The sequence below is a fragment of the Halichoerus grypus genome, chromosome 1 (assembly GCF_964656455.1).
Source record: "Halichoerus grypus chromosome 1, mHalGry1.hap1.1, whole genome shotgun sequence".
NCBI lineage: Eukaryota > Metazoa > Chordata > Mammalia > Carnivora > Phocidae > Halichoerus > Halichoerus grypus.
Window position 1 is genome coordinate 121,104,158 of NC_135712.1, and position 22,492 is coordinate 121,126,649.

Genomic DNA, 22,492 nt, shown 5'->3' on the forward strand with positions numbered 1-22,492 from the left:
TAACGTCCTCTTGGTTCACTCATGTCGCAACATACGTCAAAATTTCCTTCCTATTTAAAGCTGAATAATATTCCATTGTATGGCTATATCATATTTTGCTTATCCATTCATCTGTTGATGAACACTTGGGTTTCTTACACATTTTTGCTATTGTGAATAATGCTGCTGTGAACATGGAAATACAAATATCTTTTTGAGACCATGCTTTTAATTCTTTCGAGTATATACCCACAAGTAGAATTACTGGATCATATGATAATTCTGTTTGATTTTTTTTGAAGAACTACCATACTGTTTTTCACAGTGGCTGTACCATTTTACATTCTCACCAGTAGTGCACAAAGGTTCTAGTTTCTCCACATTCTTGCCAATACGTGGTACTTCTTTGTTTTTTTGATAGTAGCCTAATGGATGTGAGGTGGTATCTCATCGTAGTTTTGATTTGCATTTATCTAATAGGTAGTGAAGTTGAATATCTTTTCAGGTGTTTATTGGCCATTTGTATGTCAAGTTCTTTGTCCGTTTTTTAGTCAGATTTTTTTTTTTATTGTTCAACGTAGGAGTTCTCCGTATATTATGGATATTAATTCCTTAGCACATATATGATTTGCAATATTTTCTCCCATTCAGTGGATTGCCTTTTTACTCTGTTGATAGTATCTTTTGATGCACCAAAGTTTTAATTTTTGTGAAGTCCAGTTTGTTTTTTCTTTTGTTTTCTGTGCCTTTTGTGTCATATCCAAGAAATCACAGCCAAATCCAGTGTCATGGAACTTTTACCCTATATTTTCTTCTAAGAGTTTTATGGTTTCGGCTCTTATGTTTAGGTCTTTGATCCATTTTTAGTTAATATTGTATATGGTGTTAGGTAAGGGTCCGACTTCATTCTTTTGCATGTGGATGTCCAGTTTTCCCAGAGCCATTTGTTGAAGACACTATACTTTCTCCATTGAATGATTGTGGCATTTTTGTTGAAAATCTTTTCGGGGTGCCTGGGTGGCTCAGTAGGTTAAGCCTCCAGCTCTTGGTTTTGGCACAGATTTCACATGATCATGGGTCATGATCTCCTGGGTTCTGAGACCCAGCCCTATGTTGAGCTTCCTGCTCAGCAGGGAGTCAGTCTGCTTCAGGATTCTCTCCCTCTGCCCCTCCCCACACTTGCTCTCACTCTCTCTCTCTCTAAAATAAAGAAATAAATCTTAAAAACAACAACAACAACAACAAACTTTTGACAATATATGTGGGGGATTATTTCTGGCTTCTCTATTATACTCCATTGGTTTATATGTCTGTCTTGATGCCAGTACCACACTTTTGATTTCTGTAGCTTTACAGTGAGTTTTGAAATCAGGAAGTATAAGTCATCCAGATTTGTTCTTTTTCAAGACTGTCTTGGCCATTTGTGTGGTCCCTTGAGACTAGAATGATTTTTATTTCTTCAAAAAATGTCATTGGGATTTTGATAGGGATTGCATTGGTTGTGTAGACTGCTTTGGGCACTGTTGACATCTTAACATTAAGTCTTCCAATCCATGAGCATAGGATGTTTTTCCATTTATTTGTCTTTTTAATTTCTTTGATCAATATTTTGCAGTTTTGATTGTACAGGTCTTTGACCTCCTTAATTAAATTTAAGTATTTTATTTCTTTTGATGCTATTTTAAGTGGAATTGTGTTCTTAATTTCCCTTTATTGTTAGTGTATAGACATGCAGCTGATTTTTGTGTGTTGACCTTATATCCTAGTACTTTGTTGAATTCATTTATTCTAACAGGTTTTTGGTTTTTTTGGTGGACTCTTTAGGGTGTTCTGCATATAAGATTATATTACCCTCAAATGGGTAATTTTACTTCTTCCTTTTCAATTTGGATGCCTTTTTCTAGATTTCCCTTTCTAGATTAATTGCTTTGGCTAGACCTTCCAGTACTATATGAAATAGAAGTGGTGAATGTGGACATCCTTGCTTTGTTTCTGATCTTGGAGGAAAAACTTTCAATCTTTCACCATTAAGTATGATGTTCACTTTACGTTTTCATATGTGGCTTTTATTATGTTAAGTAGTTTTTTTTCTTTGTAAAGATTTTATTTATTTTAGACAGAGAGAGTGTGTGCGTGTAAGTGTGGGGAGGGGCAGAGGGAGAGAATGTCAAGTAGACTAACCACTGAGCGTGGAGCCTGACAGGGGGCTCAGTCTCACAACCCTGAGATCATGACCTGAGTTGAGTTGGATGCTTAACTGACTGAGCCACCCAGGGGCCCCAAGGTAGATTTTTTCTTTTCCTAGGTTGTTGAGTGTTTTTTATCATGAAAGGGTGTTCAATTTGGTCAGATGCTTTTTCTGCATCAATTGAGAAGATCATGTGGTTTTTATCCCTCATTCCATTAATGTAGTCCATTACATTGATTGCTTTTCATAGGTGGAACTATTCTTACATTCCAGGAATAACTCCTGTTTGGTTGTGGTGTGTAATCCTCTTAATATGCTGCTGAATTTGGTTTACTAGTATTTTGTTGAGGATATTTGCATCACTGTTGATAACGAATGTTGGTTTTTAGTTTTCTTGTATTATCTTTGTCTGACTTTGGTATTAGAGTAATGCTGGGCTTAAAGAATGAATTGGGAAGTATTCCCTTCTCTTCAAGTTTGGGAAAAGTTAGAGAATAATTGGTATTAGTTCTTTAAATGGTAGACTCCTCAGTGAAGCCATCAGTTCCGCTAATTCAATCTTCTTATGAGTTATAGGTCTGTTCAGGTTTTCTCTTTCTTTGTATTGCTCTCTTAAAATTTTTATTTTAATGTCCCCACTTTCATTTTTGATTTTAATAATTTGAGTCTTCTTTCCTTTTTTTCTGTCCATTTAGCTAAAGATTTGTCTATTCTGCTGATTTTTTTCAAATAACTTTTTATTTCAGATTTCCCTCTATTGCTTTCCTTTATTTCCTTTATCTCTGCTCTAATCTTTATATAATTTCCTTTCTTTTGCTAGCTTTTGTTCTTTTTCTAGTTCCTTAAGTTGTAAAGTTAGGTTGTTAATTTGAAATGTTCTTTTTATTTATTTTTTTTTTTAGAAAATAAATTTTTTTATTATGTTAATCACCATACATTACATCATTAGTTTTTGATGTAGTGTTCCATGATTCATTGTTTGTGCATAACACCCAGTGCTCCATGCACAACGTGCCATCTTTAATACCCATCACTAGGCTAACCTATCCTCCCATCCCCCTCCCCTCTAGAACCCTCAGTTTGTTTTTCAGAGTCCATTGTCTCTCATGGTTCGTCTCCCCCTCCAATTTCCCCCCCTTCCTTCTTCCCCTCCTGCTATCTTCTTTTTTTTTTTTCTTAACATATATTGCATTATTTGTTTCAGAGGTACAGATCTGTGATTGAACAGTCTTGCACAATTCACAGCGCTCACCATAGCACATACCCTCGCCCATGTCCATCACCCAGCCACCCCATCCCTCCCACCCCACCCCCCACTCCAGCAACCCTCAGTTTGTTTCCTGAGATTAAGAATTCCTCTTATCAGTGAGGTTATGTAATACATGTCTTTCTCTGATTGACTTATTTCGCTCAGCATAACACCCTCCAGTTCCATCCACGTCGTTGCAAATGGCAAGATCTCATTCCTTTTGATGGCTGCATAATATTCCATTGTATATATATACACCACATCTTCTTTATCCATTCATCTGTCAATGGACATCTTGGCTCTTTCCACAGTTTGGCTATTGTGGACATTGCTGTTATAAACATTGGGGTGCACGTACCCCTTCGGATCACTACATTTGTATCTTTGGGGTAAATACCCAGTAGTGCAATTGCAGGATCGTAGGGTAGCTCTATTTTCAACTTTTTGAGGAACCTCCATACTGTTTTCCAGAGTGGTTGCACCAGCTTGCATTCCCACCAACAGTGTAGGAGGGTTCTCCTTTTTCCGCATCCCCGCCAACATCTGTCGTTTCCTGACTTGTTAATTTTAGCCATTCTGACTGGTGTGAGGTGGTATCTCATTGAGGTTTTGATTTGGATTTCCCTGATGCCGAGCGATGTTGAGCACTTTTTCATGTGTCTGTTGGCCATTTGGATGTCTTCTTTGGAAAAATGTCTGTTCATGTCTTCTGCCCATTTCTTGATTGGGTTCTTTGTTCTTTGGGTGTTGAGTTTGATAAGTTCTTTATAGATTTTGGATACTAGCCCTTTATCTGCATTGTCATTTGCAAATATCTTCTCCCATTCTGGCCGTTGTCTTTTGGTTTTGTTGACTGTTTCTTTTGCTGTGCAAAAGCTTTTTATCTTGATGAAGTCCCAATAGTTCATTTTTGGCCTTGCTTCCCTTGCCTTTGGCGATGTTTCTAGGAAGAAGTTGCTGTGGCTGAGGTCGAAGAGGTTGCTGCCTGTGTTCTCCTTTAGGATTTTGATGGACTCCTGTCTTACATTTAGGTCTTTCAACCATTTTGAGTCTATTTTTGTGTGTGGTGTAAGGAAATGGTCCAGTTTCATTCTTCTGCATGTGGCTGTCCAATTTTCCCAACACCATTTGTTGAAGAGACTGTCTTTTTTCCATTGGACATTCTTTCCTGCTTTGTCAAAGATGAGTTGACCATAGAGTTGAGGGTCCATTTCTGGGCTCCCTATTCTGTTCCATTGATCTATGTGTCTGTTTTTGTGCCAGTACCATACTGTCCTGATGATGACAGCTTTGTAATAGAGCTTGAAGTCTGGAATTGTGATGCCACCAGCTTTGCTTTTCTTTTTCAACATTCCTCTGGCTATTCAGGGTCTTTTCTGGTTCCATACAAATTTTAGGATTATTTGTTCCATTTCTTTGAAAAAAGTGGATGGTATTTTGATGGGGATTGCATTGAATTGCTCTAGGTAGCATTGACATCTTCACAATATTTGTTCTTCCAATCCATGAGCATGGAACGTTTGTCCATTTCTTTGTGTCTTCCTCAGTTTCTTTCATGAGTATTTTATAGTTTTCTGAGTACAGATCCTTTGCCTCTGGTTAGATCTATTCCTAGGTATCTTATGGTTTTGGGTGCAATTGTAAATGGGATCGACTCCTTAATTTCTCTTTCTTCTGTCTTGTTGTTGGTGTATAGGAATGCCACTGACTTCTGTGCATTGATTTTATATCCTGCCACTTTACTGAATTCCTGTATGAGTTCTAGCAGTTTTGGGGTGGAGTCTTTTGGGTTTTCCACATAAAGTATCATATCATCTGCAAAGAGTGAGAGTTTGACTTCTTCTTTGCCAATTTGGATGCCTTTTATTTCTTTTTGTTGTCTGATTGCTGTGGCTAGGACTTCTAATACTATGTTGAATAGCAGTGGTGATAGTGGACATCCCTGCCGTGTTCCTGACCTTAGGGGGAAAGCTCTCAGTTTTTCCCCATTGAGAATGATATTCGCTGTGGGTTTTTCATAGATGGCTTTTATGATATTGAGGTATGTACCCCCTCTATCCCTATACTCTGAAGAGTTTTGATCAAGAAAGGATGCTGTACTTTCTCAAATGCTTTTTCTGCATCTGTTGAGAGGATCATATGATTCTTGTTCTTTCTTTTGTTAATGTATTGTATCACGTTGATTGATTTGCGGATGTTGAACCAACCTTGCAGCCCAGGGATAAATCCCACTTGGTCGTGGTGAATAATCCTTTTAATGTACTGTTGGATCCTATTGGCTAGTATTTTGGTGAGAATTTTTGCATCCATGTTCATCAAGGATATTGGTCTGTAATTCTCCTTTTTGATGGGGTCGTTGGTTTTGGAATCAAGGTAATGGTGGCCTCATAAAACGAGTTTGGAAGTTTTCCTTCCATTTCTATTTTTTGGAACAGTTTCAGAAGAATAGGTATTAATTCCTCTTTAAATGTTTGGTAGAATTCCCCTGGGAAGGCATCTGGTCCTGGGCTTTTGTTTGTTGGGAGATTTTTGATGACTGCTTCAATTTCCTTAGTGGTTATAGGTCTGTTCAGGTTTTCTCTTTCTTCCTGGTTCAGTTTTGGTAGTTGATACATTTCTAGGAATGCATCCACTTCTTCCAGATTATCTAATTTGCTGGCATAGAGTTGCTCATAATATGTTCTTAGAATTGTTTGTATTTCTTTGGTGTTGGTTGTGATCTCTCCTCTTTCATTCATGATTTTGTTGATTTGGGTCATTTCTCTTTTCTTTTTGATAAGTCTGGCCAGGGGTTTATCAATCTTGTTAATTCTTTCAAAGAACCAGCTCCTAGTTTCGTTGATCTGTTTCACTGTTCTTTTGGTTTCTATTTCATTGATTTCTGCTCTGATCTTTATTATTTCTCTTCTCCTGCTGGGTTTAGGCTTTATTTGCTGTTCTTTCTCCAGCTCCTTTAGGTGTAGGGTTAGGTTGTGTACTTGAGACCTTTCTTGTTTCTTGAGAAAGGCTTGTATTGCTATATACTTTCCTATTAGGACCGCCTTTGCTGCATCCCAAAGATTTTGAACAGGTGTGTTTTCATTTTCATTGGTTTCCATGAATTTTTTTAATTCTTCTTTAATTTCCTGGTTGACCCATTCATTCTTCAGTAGGATGCTCTTTAGCCTCCATGTATTTGAGTTCTTTCCGACTTTCCTCTTGTGATTGAGTTCTAGTTTCAAAGCATTGTGGTCTGAAAATAGGCAGGGAATGATCCCAATCTTTTGGTACCGGTTGAGACCTGATTTATGACCTAGGATGTGATCGATTCTGGAGAATGTTCCATGGGCACTAGAGAAGAATGTGTATTCCGTTGCTTTGGGATGGAATGTTCTGAATATGTCTGTGAAGTCCATTTGGTCCAGTGTGTCATTTAAAGTCTTTATTTCCTCGTTGATCTTTTGCTTAGATGATCTGTCCATTTCAGTGAGGGCGGTGTTAAAGTCCCCCACTATTATTGTATTGTTGTCGATGTGTTTCTTTGCTTTTGTTATTAATTGCCTTATATAATTGGCTGCTCCCATGTTAGGGGCATAGATATTTACAATTGTTAGATCTTCTTGTTGGATAGAGCCTTTAAGTAGGATATAGTGTCCTTCCTCATCTCTTATTACAGTCTTTGGTTTAAAATCTAATTTGTCTGATGTAAGGATTGCCACCCCAGCTTTCTTTTGGTGTCCATTAGCATGGTAAATGGTTTTCCACCCCCTCACTTTGAATCTGGGGTGTCTTTGGGTCTAAAATGAGTCTCTTGCAGACAGCATATTGATGGGTCTTGTTTTTTTATCCATTCTGATAGCCTGTGTCTTTTGATTGGGGCATTTAGCCCATTTACATTCAGGTTAACTATTGAAAGATAGGAATTTAGTGCCATTGTATTGCTTGTAAGGTGACTGTTACTCCATATTGTCTGTGTTCCTTTCTGGTCTTTGTTACTTTTAGGCTCTCTCTTTGCTTAGAGGACCCCTTTCAATATTTCTTGTGGGGCTGGTTTCGTGTTTGCAAATTCCTTTAGTTTTTGTTTGTTGGAAGCTTTTTATCTCTCCTTCTATTTTCAGTGACAGCCTAGCTGGATATAGTATTCTTAGCTGCGTATTTTTCTCATTTAGTGCTCTGAATATATCATGCCAGTCCTTTCTGGCCTGCCAGGTCTCTGGATAGGTCTGTTGCCAATCTAATGTTTCTACCATTGTAGGTTACAGATCTCTTCTCCTGAGCTGCTTTCAGGATTTTCTCTTTGTCTCTGAGACTCGTGAGTTTTACTATTAGATGTTGGGGTGTTGACCTATTTTTATTGATTTTGAGAGGGGTTCTCTGTGCCTCCTGGATTTTGATGCCTGTTTCCTTCCCCAAATTAGGGAAGTTCTCTGCTATAATTTGCTCCAATAGACCTTCTGCCCCCCTCTCTCTTTCGTCTTCTTCTGGGATCCCAATTATTCTAATGTTTCGTCTTATGGTATCGCTTATCTCTCGAATTCTGCCCTCGTGATCCAGTAGTTGTTTATCTATCTTTTTCTCAGCTTCTTTATTTTCCATCATTCGGTCTTCTATATCACTGATTCTGTCTTCTGCCTCATTTATCCTAGCAGTTAGCGCCCCCATTTTTTATAGCACCTCATTAATAGCCTTTTTGATTTCGACTTGGTTAGATTTTAGTTCTTTTATTTCTCCAGAAAGGGTTTCTCTAATAACTTCCATGCTTTTTTCAAGCCCAGCTAGTATCTTTAAAATCGTCATTCTGAACTCTAGGTCTGACATCGTACTAATGTCCGTATTGATTAGGTCCCTGGCGGTCGGTACTACCTCTTGTTCTTTTTGTTGAGGTGATTTTTTCCGTCTTGTCATTTTGTCCAGAGGAGAATAGATGAATGAGAGTCAAAATGCTAACAGGCTAACAACGTCCCCAGAAAATATACTCTAAACAAATCAGAAAAGACCTGAAACTAGGGGAAAAGAAAGGGAAAGAAAGAAAAAAGAAAAAGAAAAAGATAAAAACAAACAAAAACAGAACAAAACAAAAAAAACCAGAATATGATCAAATGTGATCAGGCTGGTGCATAGATTAGTGCCACACACTAGATTTGGGGCATATTTTGGTCTGTTAGAAGAAAGTGCCTCCCAAAATTTTAAAGAAAGAAAAACTTATATAGGTACAAAAATAAGGGTTGTTATGAGGAAGGGATGGAATATAATATGACTGTAAAGATGAAAATTATAAAAAATTTTATAAAAGGAATTGATAAGTTTGAAAAAAGAAAGAAGAGGATTTAAAAAAAAAGAAAAAAAAGGGAGAGAATGTGATCAGGCAGGAGACTAGAACAAAGCCATACACTAGAGATTTAGGGTATATTTTGATCTGTTAGAAGAAACTATCTCAAAATTTTAGAGAGAACAACTTATATATATATGCCAAAAATAAGGGTACCTACTATGAAGGCATAGAATTTGACTCTAAAAATGAAAAAAATGTTTTTTAAAAAAGGGATTGATAAGATGTTGGTTGAAAAAGGGAAAAAGAAAAATTCAAAAAAAAAAAGTCAAGAAAAAAAAAACTTTGAAAGACTAAAGAATCATGGTAAAAAAATCCATGGATTCTATGTGCATTATTCCCCTAGCGCTGGAGTTCTGCCATTCTCATTGATCGGTAAACTTGGTCTTGGCTGGCTGTTCTTGCTGGTCCCCTGGGGGAGGGGCCTGTCGCCGTGGTTCCCAAATGTCTTTGCTGGAGGCGGAATTGCCCCACCCTTGCCGGCTCCAGGCTAAGTAATCTGCTCGGGTTTGCTCTCCGGAGCTTTTGTTCCCTGCAAGCTTTCCATACAGCTTTGGAGGACGAGAGTGAAAATGGCAGCCTCCCAATCTCCACCCCGGAGGAGCCGAGAACTCAGGGCCCCGCTCCTCAGTGCACTCCCAGAGAAAAGCAGTCAATCACGCCCGTCTCCCCGGTCTCTGACCGCACTCCGTGCTCACCTTGCCTGTGATAGAGCGTTTCTATCTCTGGCACCCGACCCCGTGTGGAGTCTCCAAACCCAGCAGATCCCTGTGGTGCGCTCCCGCGCCGCTCCTCCCGGGGGAGGTAGGGGAGTCTCACTGGATCTGCCGCTTGTTGGGTCCCTGCTGGAGGAGCAGTGGCCCGACTGTGCCGCGGATCACGGTTTATGGCAACCCCGAGCTGAGAGCCCACTCCTCGGCTCCGTGTCTGCAGCCGGCTTCCCCGCTCAGATACCTGGAAGCTCTGTCGCACTCAGGCACCCCCAGTCTTTCTGTGACCCCGAGGGTCCTCAGACCACACTGTCCCAGTGAGGGTTCCACCCCCCACTTAGCCACTGGAGCGACATCCCTCAGCAGAGCAGACTTCTAAAAGTTATGATTTTGTGCTCCGCTGCTCTGTCACTTGCCAGAAGCGGCCAACGGAGACCCCCTCCCCCGCCATCTATCCTCCCTAATATCACCTCGGATTCACTTCTCCACACCTCCTACCTTCCAGAAAGTGGTCGCTTTTCTGTTCAGAGAGTTATTGCTATTCTTTTCTTCGATCTCTTGCTGAGTTCGTAGGTGTTCAGAATGGTTTGATCCCTATCCAGCTGAATTCCTGAGACCAGAGAAATCCAGGTCTCCTACTCCTCCGCCATCTTGCTCTGCCCCCCTATTTATTTACTTTTTAAAAAGATTTATTTATTTTAGAGAGAGCATTAGTGGGAGGGGCAGAGGGAGAGAGAATCTCAAACGGACTCTGCAGTGAGCATGGAGTCTAACGTGGGGCTCAGTCTCACAACCCTCAGATCGTGACCTGAATTGAAACTGAGTCCGATGCTCAACTGACTGCATCACCCAGGCGCCCCTGTTCTTGCTTTTTAATGTAAATGTTTATAAATTTCCCCCCTAGCACTGCTTTCACTGAGTCCCATAAGTTTTGGTATGTTGTGTTTTTTATTTTGTTTTTGTTTTTGAGTTTTATTTAAGTAATCTCTACACACAGTGTGGGGCTCATACTCATGACCCTGAGAGATCGAGAGTCGCATGTTTTGACTGAGCCAGCCAGGTGCCCCTATTTTTGTTTTTCTTAATCTTTAAGTATTTTCTTTTTCTTTATCTTTTTTTTTTTTTTTTTAAGATTTCATTTATTTGAGAGAGAGTACGAGCATGAGCAGGGGTGAGGGGCAGAGGGAGAAGCAGACTCCCCGCTGAGCAGGGAGCCCGACTTGGGGCTCAGTCCCAGGACCCTGAGATCGTGACCTGAGCTGAAAGCAGACACTTAACTGATTGAGCCACCCATGCGCCCCTCTAAGTATTTTCTAATTTCCCTTGTGATTTCTTCTTTGATCCATTGTTTGGTTGAGTGTATTGCTTAATTATCGCAGATTTCTCTGTTTTCCATTTTCCTTCTGTTACTGATTTCTAACTTTATCCTGTTGTGGTCTGAGAAAATACTTTGTATGATCTATCTTTTAAAATCTGTTGTGACTTAATTTGTGCCCTAACATATGCTCTGTCCTGGAAAATGTCTCATGTACACTTGAGAAGGCTGTGTCTTGTGTTTTTGTTGGGTAGAGTGTTCTTTATAAATCTGTTAGATCTGGCTTATTTTCAATTGCTGTTTCATTACTTATCTTTTGTCTGGTTGTTCTGTTATTGAGAGTGGCATAGTAAAGTCTCCAACTACTATTATAGAACGATTTCTTCCTTCAATTCTGTCAACTTTTGCTGAATGTGCCTTGATGGTCTGTTAATAAGTGTATACTTTTTATAATTGTTATTTCTTCTTGCTGTATTGAACCTTTTATTAATATGTAATGTCCTTTATCTTTTGTAATATTTTTTGATTTAAAGTCTGTTTTGTCTGATATTAATATAGCCACCTTGCTCTCTTTTGGTTCTTATTTGCATGGAATATCTTCTACCATCCTTTCACTTTGAATTCTTTGTGTCTTTGGATCTAAAGTGACTCTGTTTTAGATAGCATATAGTTGGATCATATTTTTATCCATTCTGCCAATCTGTGAAGAGTTTAATCCATTTACATTTAAAGTAATTGCTGATAAGTAAGGACTTATTTCTGTCATTTTGCTATTTTTTATATTGTCTTACAGCTTTTCTGTTCCTCATTTTCTGTATTACTGGCCTTTTTGTGTTTAGTTGATGTTATTGAGTGAAATATTTTAATTCCTTTATTTCTTTTTGTATATATTCTATCACTGTCTTCTTTGTTGTTATGAGAATTACATTTAGCATTCTCAAATTATAACACTCTAATTTGAATTTATAACAGCTTAATTTAAATAACATGCAAAAACTCTGCTCTTTACAGTTCCATCCCCACCTCTTTCAGTTGTTGATGTTACACGATCACATGTTTATACATGTGTGCCCCAAAACATAAACTTATGTAATTCTTTTTTTTTTTAATTTTTTTTCTTTAAAAAATTTTTTTTAATTTAAATTCAATTTACTTAACATATAGTGTATTATTAGTTTCAGGGGAGAATTTAATGATTCATCAGTTACAATACATCAAGTTGTGCTCATTACATTAAGTGCCCTTTTTCATTGGCATCACCCAGTTACCCCATCCCCCTACCCCCTCCCCTCCCGGAACCCTCGGTTCATTTCCTATCCTTAAGAATCTATTATGGTTTGCCTCCCTCTCTGTTTTTATCTTATTTTTCTTTCCTTCCCCTATTTTTTTTTAAAGATTTTTATTTATTTATTTTAGAGAGGGAGAGTGTGAGAGTGGGGGGAGGGGAAGAGGGAGAGAATCTTTCAAGCAGACTACCCACTGAGTGGGGAGCTTGACGTGGGGCTTGATCCCATGACCACGAGATCATGACCTGATCCAAAACCGAGAGTTGGATGCTCAACTGACTGAGCTACCCAGGTGCCCTTCTTTTTTATTTCTTTTTAGGTTTTTCATCTCTTTATTGATATTTCCATTTTGTTCATATATTGTTTGTTTTCACATCTTCCTTTACTTCTTTAAGATGATTGTTTAAAAGTCTTTGTCTAGTAGATCTGCCATCAAGTCTTCCTTTTTTTTTTTTCTTTCCTTCCCATGGATTGTTTCTGTTGATTTTTTTTTCTCTTTGAATGGGCCATACTTTCCTGATGCTTTGCATGTTTGTTACTTTTTTGTTGGAAACTGGACATTTGAATCTAATAATGTGGTAATTCTGAAAATCAGATTCTTCTCCTTCACCAAGGTTTGCTGGGTTTTGTTTTTGTTTTTGATTGTTATAGGCTGTCTCTGTGCCAAGGATCAACCTGAGGTGTAAACTTAAGGTCTTCTCAGGTTTTTTTCAGCTTGCACTTTTCCCTCAGCATGTGCCGTGACTTTCCAATTTCCCAAATGTGCATTTGCTTTTAATTGTGTAGTCTTTAATGTCTGGCTCCCAAAAGGGGCAAGACAGAACAATGAAGGGGAGAAGAAAAGGATCATGGCCCTTTAAAATTCCTGGAAGTCACTTTAGCTTCTTTACTTCTCTGAAGTTAGAAGCAGTAATCACTGATCAGATCACAGAACGCTGATATTTGGAGCAAAGGATTCTTTTTGCTCACCCTACACAAACTGGGGGTAAGCTGCTCCTGGTATGCTGTGTACAGCTGCCAGTTGTGGGAATGGGGGTGGGGAATGGGTATTTGTTACTGTGCTAAGAGCTAAAATTGTAATTAACCACAAATTATCATTCTAGTTTTCTCTGGAATTTGCAAACCTCAGTAGACTCCACAGAGTTCTAAAATAGTTACTTGAGACAGAATCTGCCAGTGTAATTGTTGTCTACATGGTGAGACAAATTCCTGGTACTCTTTACTCTGCATTCTTCCCAGAATCCTCTCCTTCTGAACTTTTACAATGGGACAGAATTCAGGAAAGCCTTTCTGATTTCTCAGACTTCTCTCTTCTTTGCTTTTGTGTAGTGTTAAAAAATATGGCAGGTTGTTTTCTGAGATTTCCTGGGTCTGTTACCCAATCCACTTTGGTCTCAACTTTCCCTTCCTCTCTCTTGTCCCTGTCTTGCTCAATTTTGGTTCCATTCCCAGAAGTTTCTTCTAACTGTGGGCCCTGTCGTGGAGTTCTTGCATGTCAGTTTTGAGTGTTCATAGGACTCTAGCAGCTGCAGTCCTTCTTATGGCACAAGGGCAAAACCCCTTCCAGATTCACCTGTTATCGTATTAGTGCAATAGTGAATATTAGTGAATACTAATGATTTGGGAATCCTCCTGTTTTTATGACTTAAATACTGCCTGTTGCTTTTTGTTTGTTTTCTTACACAGATGCTGACAGCTTGCAGTTCTTAGTGATTTATCCCCACCCACTTATATTTTGATGTTTGTGGGGAATAATTTGTCACTATGTTTTGATGCAAATACTGTTCTTCGGTTTTTTTCTTTGTTACCTAGTTGCTTTTGTTTTATTAAAAAACTTTGTTGTTACCATGCCATCAATCCTTTATTTATTCTTTTACTTTTACCATTTTGTATATTTATATTTTATATGGCTTTTTAATATTTTAGTTGTCTTTTTTCCTTTAAAAACATGTAGTTTGACTTTTTTTTTTTTTTAATCCAGCTTGACAGTCTTTCTCCTTTAACTGGAGCATTTAATCTATTTACATTTGATATAATTACTGATGTGAGTTTAAATATTTCTTTTGTTCTATTTGTTCTTTGTTTCTCTCCTTTTAGATTTATTTTTATTCATCCTCATGGTTCCTTTTTTTTTTTTTTTCTTTTAGGAAATTACACACTTGAGTTCTGTTCTTTAGTGGCTATTCCAGAAATTCTTAAACATCCTTATTTTGCAAAATACTGATATTAAGAGATACCTTTATCTTCCTCCTGAATTATAAACAAAATTAGAACACTGTTACTCTACCCTACTCCCAGCTAATACATTTTGTTATGTGCATTTTAGCTATATTTTATTTTTATTTATTTATTTTTTAAAGATTTTATTTCTTTATTTGAGAGAGCAAGCGAGAGAGAGAGAGCACGAGCAGGGAGGAGGGGCAGAGGGAGAGAGAGAAGTAGATTTCCTGCCAAGCAGGGAGTCTGATGTGGGACTTGATCCCAGGACCCTGGGATCGTGACCTGAGCTAAAGGCAGATGCTTAACCAACTGAGCCACCCAGGGGCCCCTTAGCTATCTTTTTAAATCTTCACAAGACCTTATTTTATGTAGTCAGTGTTTCTTTACAGTATTCATTTCTTTGCTCTTTATTCCTTTCTGCATTTTTGCCTTTTTAATCAAGGAATCTTTTGCATGAAGCATCTCCTTTAGAATTTTTTATAGAATAGATGTCAGATTTGTTTTGTTTGTTTGAAAATGTCTTATGCCCTTATTATTAGTGGATATTTTCACTAGATTTAGAATTTTAGATTGGCGATTCTTTCAGCACATCGTATATATTAGTCCACTGTTAGTTTCCATTATTACTGCTAAGAATTTAGCTGACATTTCAACTGTTACTCCTTTGAAGATAATCTTTTTTTTTTGTAATTGCTTTTAAGATTTTCTGTCTTTGTTTCTCTGTACTTTAATATGATGTGCCTAGGTGTGATTTTTTTTTCTCTGTTTTGTTTGCCATTTGCTGGGCTTCTAGAATCAGTGGATTTATGTCTTTCATTGGCTCTCAAAACTTCTTAGCCATTATGTCTTCAAATCCTGCTTTTCCATTTTTTCTCTATTTCTTGGATGCCAGTTATGCATGTATCCTCTCCATTTGAAGTAGAATGTCTGCTGTGTTTTCCTGAATGTAGCATAGAGAACTAAAAAGATGGAGTCTGTTCTACCTTCCCTTCATTTGTTCATTTAATTTTCTCTTCTGCTTTCTAATCTACTGTTGAGCCTGTGATTTGAGATCTTACTTTCAGCTATTGTAATTTTTTGTTCTAAATTTTTATTCTTTTTCAAATCTGTTTTGTTTCTTTTTCAGTTTACAGTTCTCTGCCAAAAGTTTCAAGCTTTGATTTTTATTTCTTTGAACATTGTCAGCATAATTGTTTTATTGTCTCTGCCTAATAATTACAATACCAGAAGTCCTTCTTTCTTAGTTGGTTTCTTTTGACTGTTATTTCTTTTTTTTTTTTTTTTTTGACTGTTATTTCTGTCTCTGTATGCCTTGGTTATCTTTGTTTGCTGGATGTTGTATTTGAAATGTTTTTTGGTGGGGATAATTTAAGGCCTTTTTCCAGAGAAGATTTCATTTGCTTCTGCCAGGCGCATGGAAGCACTTTTTTTTTTTTAAGTTTTATTTATTAGAAAGAGAGAGAGAGCAAGCACAGCAGGGCAGGGGAGGGGCAAAAAGAGGGAGAAGCAGACTCCCCACTGAGCAGGGAGCCCAAAGTGGGGTTTGATCCCAGGACCCTGAGATCACGACCTGAGCTGAAGGCAGATGCTTAGCCAACTGAGCCACCAGGTGCCCCATGAAAGTTTAATTTGAGACCTTCTTGAGATATTGGATGACTCAGAGGAGAGGAAACCAGGTTTCAGTTAATGGGACATATAGTTTACTTCTAGTTAACCCTTACCCTGAGCATTCTAGTCCTTACAGGAAACAATTTTAAATGGGGGGGTGGGGTGTGGCATTTCTTACAGCTCTTTCTTTGGATTTCCAAATGCCTTTAGGGAAAACGTGGGTTCTCATCTCCTCGATTTTTTGCCTGGTAATTCCTCGTTATTGTGTTAGTCCTTTAATGCTTGTAAGAAAAATAATTTAATGTCTTTTTTTTTTTTTTTTTAGTTTTAAGTAACCTCTACCCCCAACATGGAGCTCAAACTCACGACCCCAAGATAAAGAGCTCCGTGTTCTACCATATAAGCCAGCCAGGCGCCCTGAATTTAATGTACTTTGTTCAGCTTTTTTTGTTGCCCTTTGGAGACAGAGCTGCCTACTCCACCATTACCAAAAGTAGACTACTTATCTCATGGAATTTAGTCTTACCTAGACATATTTATGTAAAACAGATGTATGAGGTCATTATCTGGGTAATTTGTAGAAAACATCTAAGCTAATACATCATGGTATGATTAGGTAAGATCCATTTTGTTTAGCATACTTTTTATGTAACAACTGCCACTTATCTATAAGTTTCTGTATGCCAGGTATCTCATTCTAAGTACTTTCTACTTGTCTGACTTAATTTAACCCATAAGGTGTAAGTATTACTGTATTCTTTCTTTTACAGATGAAGAAATCAGTGCTCAAATAGGTTAATGAGTTTGTCAATGTCATATAGTTTAATAAATAGTTAAGCTAGTAGTCACTCAGGCTATCTGACTCTGAATGCTAAACTGCTATACTTTACTCTTTATAGTGCTACAGGAACATATAACAAGAGGACTTGATCTGGTCATGGGATTAGGGGAGTTTTTCCTGAAGAAAGAAATCTGAGCCAGGATCTGAAGGTCAAGTATAAGTTAACTAAGTGAAGAATAGGGTAAGAGTGGCCAGGCCTTGAATCTGGAGAAAGATGACATTTTGACGATTTGAAAGAGGTCCAGTGTGGTAGTTAGGGAGATTGTCAGAATATGTGGCTCCACACTCTTTGGGGGAGTATCTTACATTGATATCTACCACCATTGTGTCTGGTCTATAAGGGTGTATTCTTCCCAGTTTAAAATGCTGATTGACCCTTGATGGTGATATGGTAGGATGAACACAGCACCACCTCTGAAGTATTCTTGCCAGAAAATACTGAACCTGAATCTAATAAAGCCTCTAGATGTAACCAGTTTACAAGAAATATAGGGGATGGAGAAATAGGCTAAAAGACAAGAATACAGTAAGCCAAATCTGAAATAGGGGGAGTTTTGCAAGACAGATGGCCTATTTTTTCAACAAAAAAAGAGGGGATAGGACTGCTGTAGATTAAAAGAAACTTTAGAGTGCCACATGTGAACATTGTTTGGATCCTGATTTGGAAAAAAAATAAAAAAGACATTTTGGGAAAAATTGAACCTGGACTAGGTATTGAGTGATAGTAAGAAATTATTAATTTTATTTGGTGTGATAATAGTATTGAAATTGTGTTTAAAAAATTTGTATTTGTTAGAGATGTATACTGAAATAAGTGTGTGAAGAAGAAATAAGAATGGAAGAATACTGGCTTTCACTGAAGCTGTATTCATGGGTTTATTATACTCTTTCTCTATTTTTGTGTATTTCTGAAAATTTCTCTAATGAAAAGTTAAAACTAGCTGAAAGATTTGTAAAAGCAGGAGGGATTAACATTGTGGGTGACTGAGTTGTTGAAAGAGACCAAAGCTTAAAGGGGAAATAGTATGATACCAAGCACAAAAGTGGCAGAATTTGAGAATTTGTAACATGTTATTAGGTTTATCTGAAAATAAAGTGGAAAGACTACACCCCGTAGACCAGACTTAAGGGTGACTGGTAAATTGTTTAGTTGGATTTCGCTATCTGAAGCAGCATAAAAGGGGAGAAGGATGCTTTCAAAGAAATACTGACCTGGCAGCCAGGAGGCCTACTTCTTTTCTTATTAATCCTGAGAAGATCATTTCAGCTGCGTGGGTGTCAGATGGTTGTACCTGTTGTATTGCTCCAGCTCTCCCGTATGTTTCTCTGCCAGCTATGAACAGCTAGGGATTTTGGATTAAACAATATCCAAGGTCTGCTAAAGATCTAAAAGTTCATGATGCTAATGAATGTGTGTGATTGTGCCTCTTGAAAGGAGGAATTATACCTACATGTCAAACAATCCAAGAAATTTTTTTCCTATAGGATGATAGAGTCTTAGATAACAAGAAGAAGTGATGGTAGGGTAGACTGGATATAAATTTTTGTGTCTGCCGGTCACACAGAATCCTTTGTTGCTAGCTTCTGATCTACTTAGAAATAAAGACTACCTAAGAAAGTGGCACTGCATTTACCCTTGGAGTTAGTCCAGTGAATTGTTAAACTGGCCTGTAACTTTGGGTCAGGTACGGTTTTTTTAGTTTTTCAGGAGGCAGTTTCCAAAAGAGAGCAGTTTATTTATTAGTAGCACATGCTTTGTACATTTAGTTAAAACAAATCGTGTGTGTGTGTGTGTGTGTGTGTGTAAAACCCATAATGTTTTATTTCTAGAGGAGAACTAGGATAGCGTTTATTCTAATCATTCTTAAGATCAGCCTTCTAAGAAGTCATACAAGTTTTGACACAGGAATGGCTTAAATTGCCTAAGAGTTATAGGTTCTTTTAAATATTTCCTTTAACACCTATTGCACTTTTTCTTTTTTCATTTAGGCAACGTGAATATTTTTTCTTGCCAGTCTACTTCTTCTGATTTCACAAAAGATACTATATCTCCAGCAGCCCCTAAAGCCTAGGAGTCCAGTAAATCATCAAACACACTCATGACTGAAAAACAGGTAAACTTAAAATATTTGAGCCAGTGTTTCTTGAAGTATGTGCCAAAGAATACTACATCTACATATGTGAAAAATCTTAAAAATCCTTAGAAGGATTCTTTAGTAAAATAATTTTGGGAAATGTTGGGTTAAAGATTATTTAATGATTTCATTATTCTGAGACTTCACAATACTATTCCTAAGGAGGCTTTAGCATACAGTATTTCCTGTTTATTTAACATTAATCTCATGAACATTTCATTAGTGTTCTGTAGCACATACTTTAGAAAATATCATTCTTAGCTCTTTTCAAGAATTTTTAAACAGTTACATTATTCTTTCTCTCAAAAGAGGTATCAGAACACTATATATATATCATTTGATCATTCAAAATGTGTGACACTGGGGCTCCTGGGTGGCTCAGTCATTAAGCGTCTGCCTTCAGCTCAGGTCATGATCCCAGGGTCCTAGGATCGAGCCCCGCATCGGGCTCCGTGCTCGGCAGGAGGCCTGCTTCTCCCTCTCCCGCTCCCCTTGCTTGTGTTCCGTCTCCTGCTGTGTCTCTCTCTGTCGGATAAATAAATAAAATCTTAAAAAAAAAGTGTGACATTATTTACAGAGTACTTGGTTTTTATGAGTCATAGTAGACACTGAGATGTTCACACATTTGGCTCCTAAACCAGATATCTTCAATAATTTTAATTCTGGGTCATGTATCTTGTGACCAGAAGACCTACAACATGAATAAGGGAAAAGAGTGTAGGAGGGAAAAGAAGTGTGGAAAGGATAAAGAAGGTGAAGAAAAAGTCAGCAGTCAAAAGGAAAGATTTGGTGCTGTTAGTAATAGTGCTATCATAGTCATAAGGGTAATTTGTTCCTTTTTTGTCTTGAGAGATTCTTTAATGTTTAGGGGCATTTAGATGTGGAGGGTAATACTTTTATATATATTTTGTCTTTTGCCTAAATTATTAATCTTTAAGCTATTACAGTATTTAATACTATACATCGCTAGTGAAAACTTGTATAAATTTTATTTTTCAAGCACTTAAACACTGATTGAAAATTCACCCAAATTGCCTTTACAAATATACATTAATAACTTAAAAAGTAAGTCACTTCACACAGTGATTTCAAATTCATTTAAAAGACTTATAAACTGTTATCATGGATTTAAATGTCTAATTTAAAAAAACCATCTCTATTTTTATTCTTATCTGTATTGTATGTACAATATTGTATTTACCTTTTTCTTTCCATTAATATGTTTTTATTTACTTAATCTAGAGAGTTAGGGTTCCCCTCTCAGGTTTATGGTGTAAGTACTTATTTAGAATCAGGGATATAAAACTTGGGAGTGTCTTTCAGAGTGATTCTACTAGAATCAGTTACCTAGATGGACAGACTCCTTTTTATAGTTAGACCTTGTCCATTATACAAGGGACTATCTGCATTATTGGTCTTGACCATTCAGATGTTTTGATTTTTTTTTTTTCTGACCCTACTCATTAAGTGATACTTGTTTCTGAGTGACTTGTATTTCATTTACTAGTCAGTTAATATGACCTAATATGCAGCTGTTCTTTTTTTTTTTTTTTTTTTATACCTTGGGTCAGAGGGGAGGGAGAAGCAGACTCCACGCTGAGCAGGCAGCCGGATGTGGGGCTTGATCCCACGATTCTGAGATCATGACCTGAGCTGAAGTCAGATGCTTTACTGACTGAGCCACCCAGGCGCCCCGCAGCTGTTTCTTTTGAGTAGGGCTTGGTGTGATTCAGTTAAACAAAAAAAACTAAGGTCTGTTTGGTTCACTGAAATTACAAGGTGTTGGTGTTTTTATTTTAATTTATCCATTAAGACCATACATATGAGTATGGAATTATATAATGTAATTATTTGTGCTTATTTGCATTCTTTTTGGTCTGCTAATTTTGTTAGAAATTTGTTTTAATTTTAATCGTTATATGTGCATAAGAAATTCATATTAAAAAACTTTGGAGAAAAAGTTCCATTATTTTGAAAACAAGGAAATTATATTCGAGGGGGTGTTTCTTCACTTTATATGTTAAAGTTGATCCTTTTCTTGCTGCTTATAATTACAGCGGGAAGAAGCAGAATGGGAAAGCATAAATGTGCTGTTGATGAGGCATGGCCTAAAACCTTTGTCTCTAGTCAAAAGAACTGATCTTAAAGGTAATCAGATCCTATTCTTGCTATTCCTATTCTTGCTAGATCCTATTCTTTCTTGTTATGGTAAAAAATTTTCCTTGTAGAACTTTCTATCTTAAAATTTTTTTGCCTTTTATTTTTACCATCTGTGTTATATTCCAAAAATGTAGATCTCATCGTTTTTGACAAACAGTCATCACAAAGGATGAGGCAGAATTTGGAAACATTGGTGGAAGAAACAACACGTCAACAGAACATGATCCAGGAGCTCATAGAAACTAATCAGCAGCTTAAGTAAGAAGATAGAAAGAATTCTCTTTTGAATTGTTTATGTGCAAGTGGTATGCATTCTAAAAATAATTGCCTTGAAAAGAATCTTTGATTTTTAAATCAAAATTTTAAAAAAATTTTCTGTTTTGATTAAATATTAAGTTTAAAAATATTTTAATAGGTAAATCTTTTAGTAATAGATATGTAATGGTGCCCTATATTTCTCCTATTGGTTTGTGTTATATGATGGAAATTTTAAGAATGCAAAGAAATTTTAGAAATTCATTATATTGTTAGATGGGCATGTTTGTTGATGTGATTTACCTTTATTACTAAGGGAAGCAATTGTGTGTCTATTATTAGAAATGAACTTCAGTTAGAACAAAGCCGAGCAGCCGATCATGAACAACGAGCTAATGACTTGGAACAAATTATGGAGAGTGTGAAGTCCAAAATTGATGAATTGGAGGATGAATCTCTAAATAGGGTTTGCCAGCAACAGAATATAATAAAAGATCTTCAAAAGGAGCATAAAGCTTTACAGGTATTGATTATGTGTTTTCATAGATGATAGTACTAAAACAGCTCATTAAGGTCACAGGTGACTTCTTTGTTGCTTAATTCAATTGTCTTTATCTTATTGATCTATTACTATTGCCTTCTTAAAGTTCTTTCTTTGTTTGGTTTCCAGAATATCCTCTCCTCTGGTTTTCCTCTAACCCCACTGGTCATTCTTTAATTCCTTTGCTGGTTCTTCTTATCTTCCTATCCAATTAGTGCTGGGATTCCCCAGTACTCATTCTTAGACTTTTCTCTTTCCTGTGTATTCTGACTCCCTTGGTGATGTTCAGTCTAATGCATAACATAAATTCATTCATAATTTTAAATCTGTAGCCTAGGCATCTTCCCTTAATTCCACACTTATACCTTGCAGCCTACTTGATATCTCTACTGAACGTCTAAAAGGCATCTTGAACTTTAAATGTAAAATGGAGTTCCTGAATTTCTTCCCAGAACTTTTTCTTTTAGTGTTCACTCCAGTCCAGGTCACCTTCATTTCTCTCTTACCTGTCTCTTGGTCTCCCTGTTTCCACCCTTGCCTTTTTTGGTATGCTTTCAACATAGTAGCTCTGAAACCTCTAATGGCTTTCCTTCCTCTTTAGAGGAAAATCAAAAAGTCTTACCATGACCTCTAAGGTCTTACATGGTTTGGCTTCCTGTTACCTTCTAATTTCATCTAGTTTACTCCTTGCTTATTC

General features: G+C 37.2%; 1 protein-coding gene across 6 annotated transcripts in view; it reads left to right on the forward strand.

Moving 5' to 3' along the window:
• CEP70 (centrosomal protein 70) overlaps positions 1-22,492 on the forward strand; it is a 104,079-nt gene that overhangs the window by 27,515 nt on the left and 54,072 nt on the right. For 3 of the 6 annotated variants that reach the window (XM_036092152.2, XM_036092153.2, XM_036092147.2), the window contains exons 3-6: positions 18,694-18,818; positions 20,897-20,987; positions 21,134-21,257; positions 21,597-21,777. In XM_036092152.2, coding sequence (XP_035948045.1) covers positions 18,804-18,818; positions 20,897-20,987; positions 21,134-21,257; positions 21,597-21,777 — 411 coding nt within the window. In that variant the 5' untranslated portion in view covers positions 18,694-18,803. Of the gene's footprint in view, positions 1-16,762; positions 16,854-18,693; positions 18,819-20,896; positions 20,988-21,133; positions 21,258-21,596; positions 21,778-22,492 lie in introns of all 6 variants that reach the window. The other 3 variants (XM_036092151.2, XM_036092146.2, XM_078071276.1) reach the window with 2 other exon arrangements.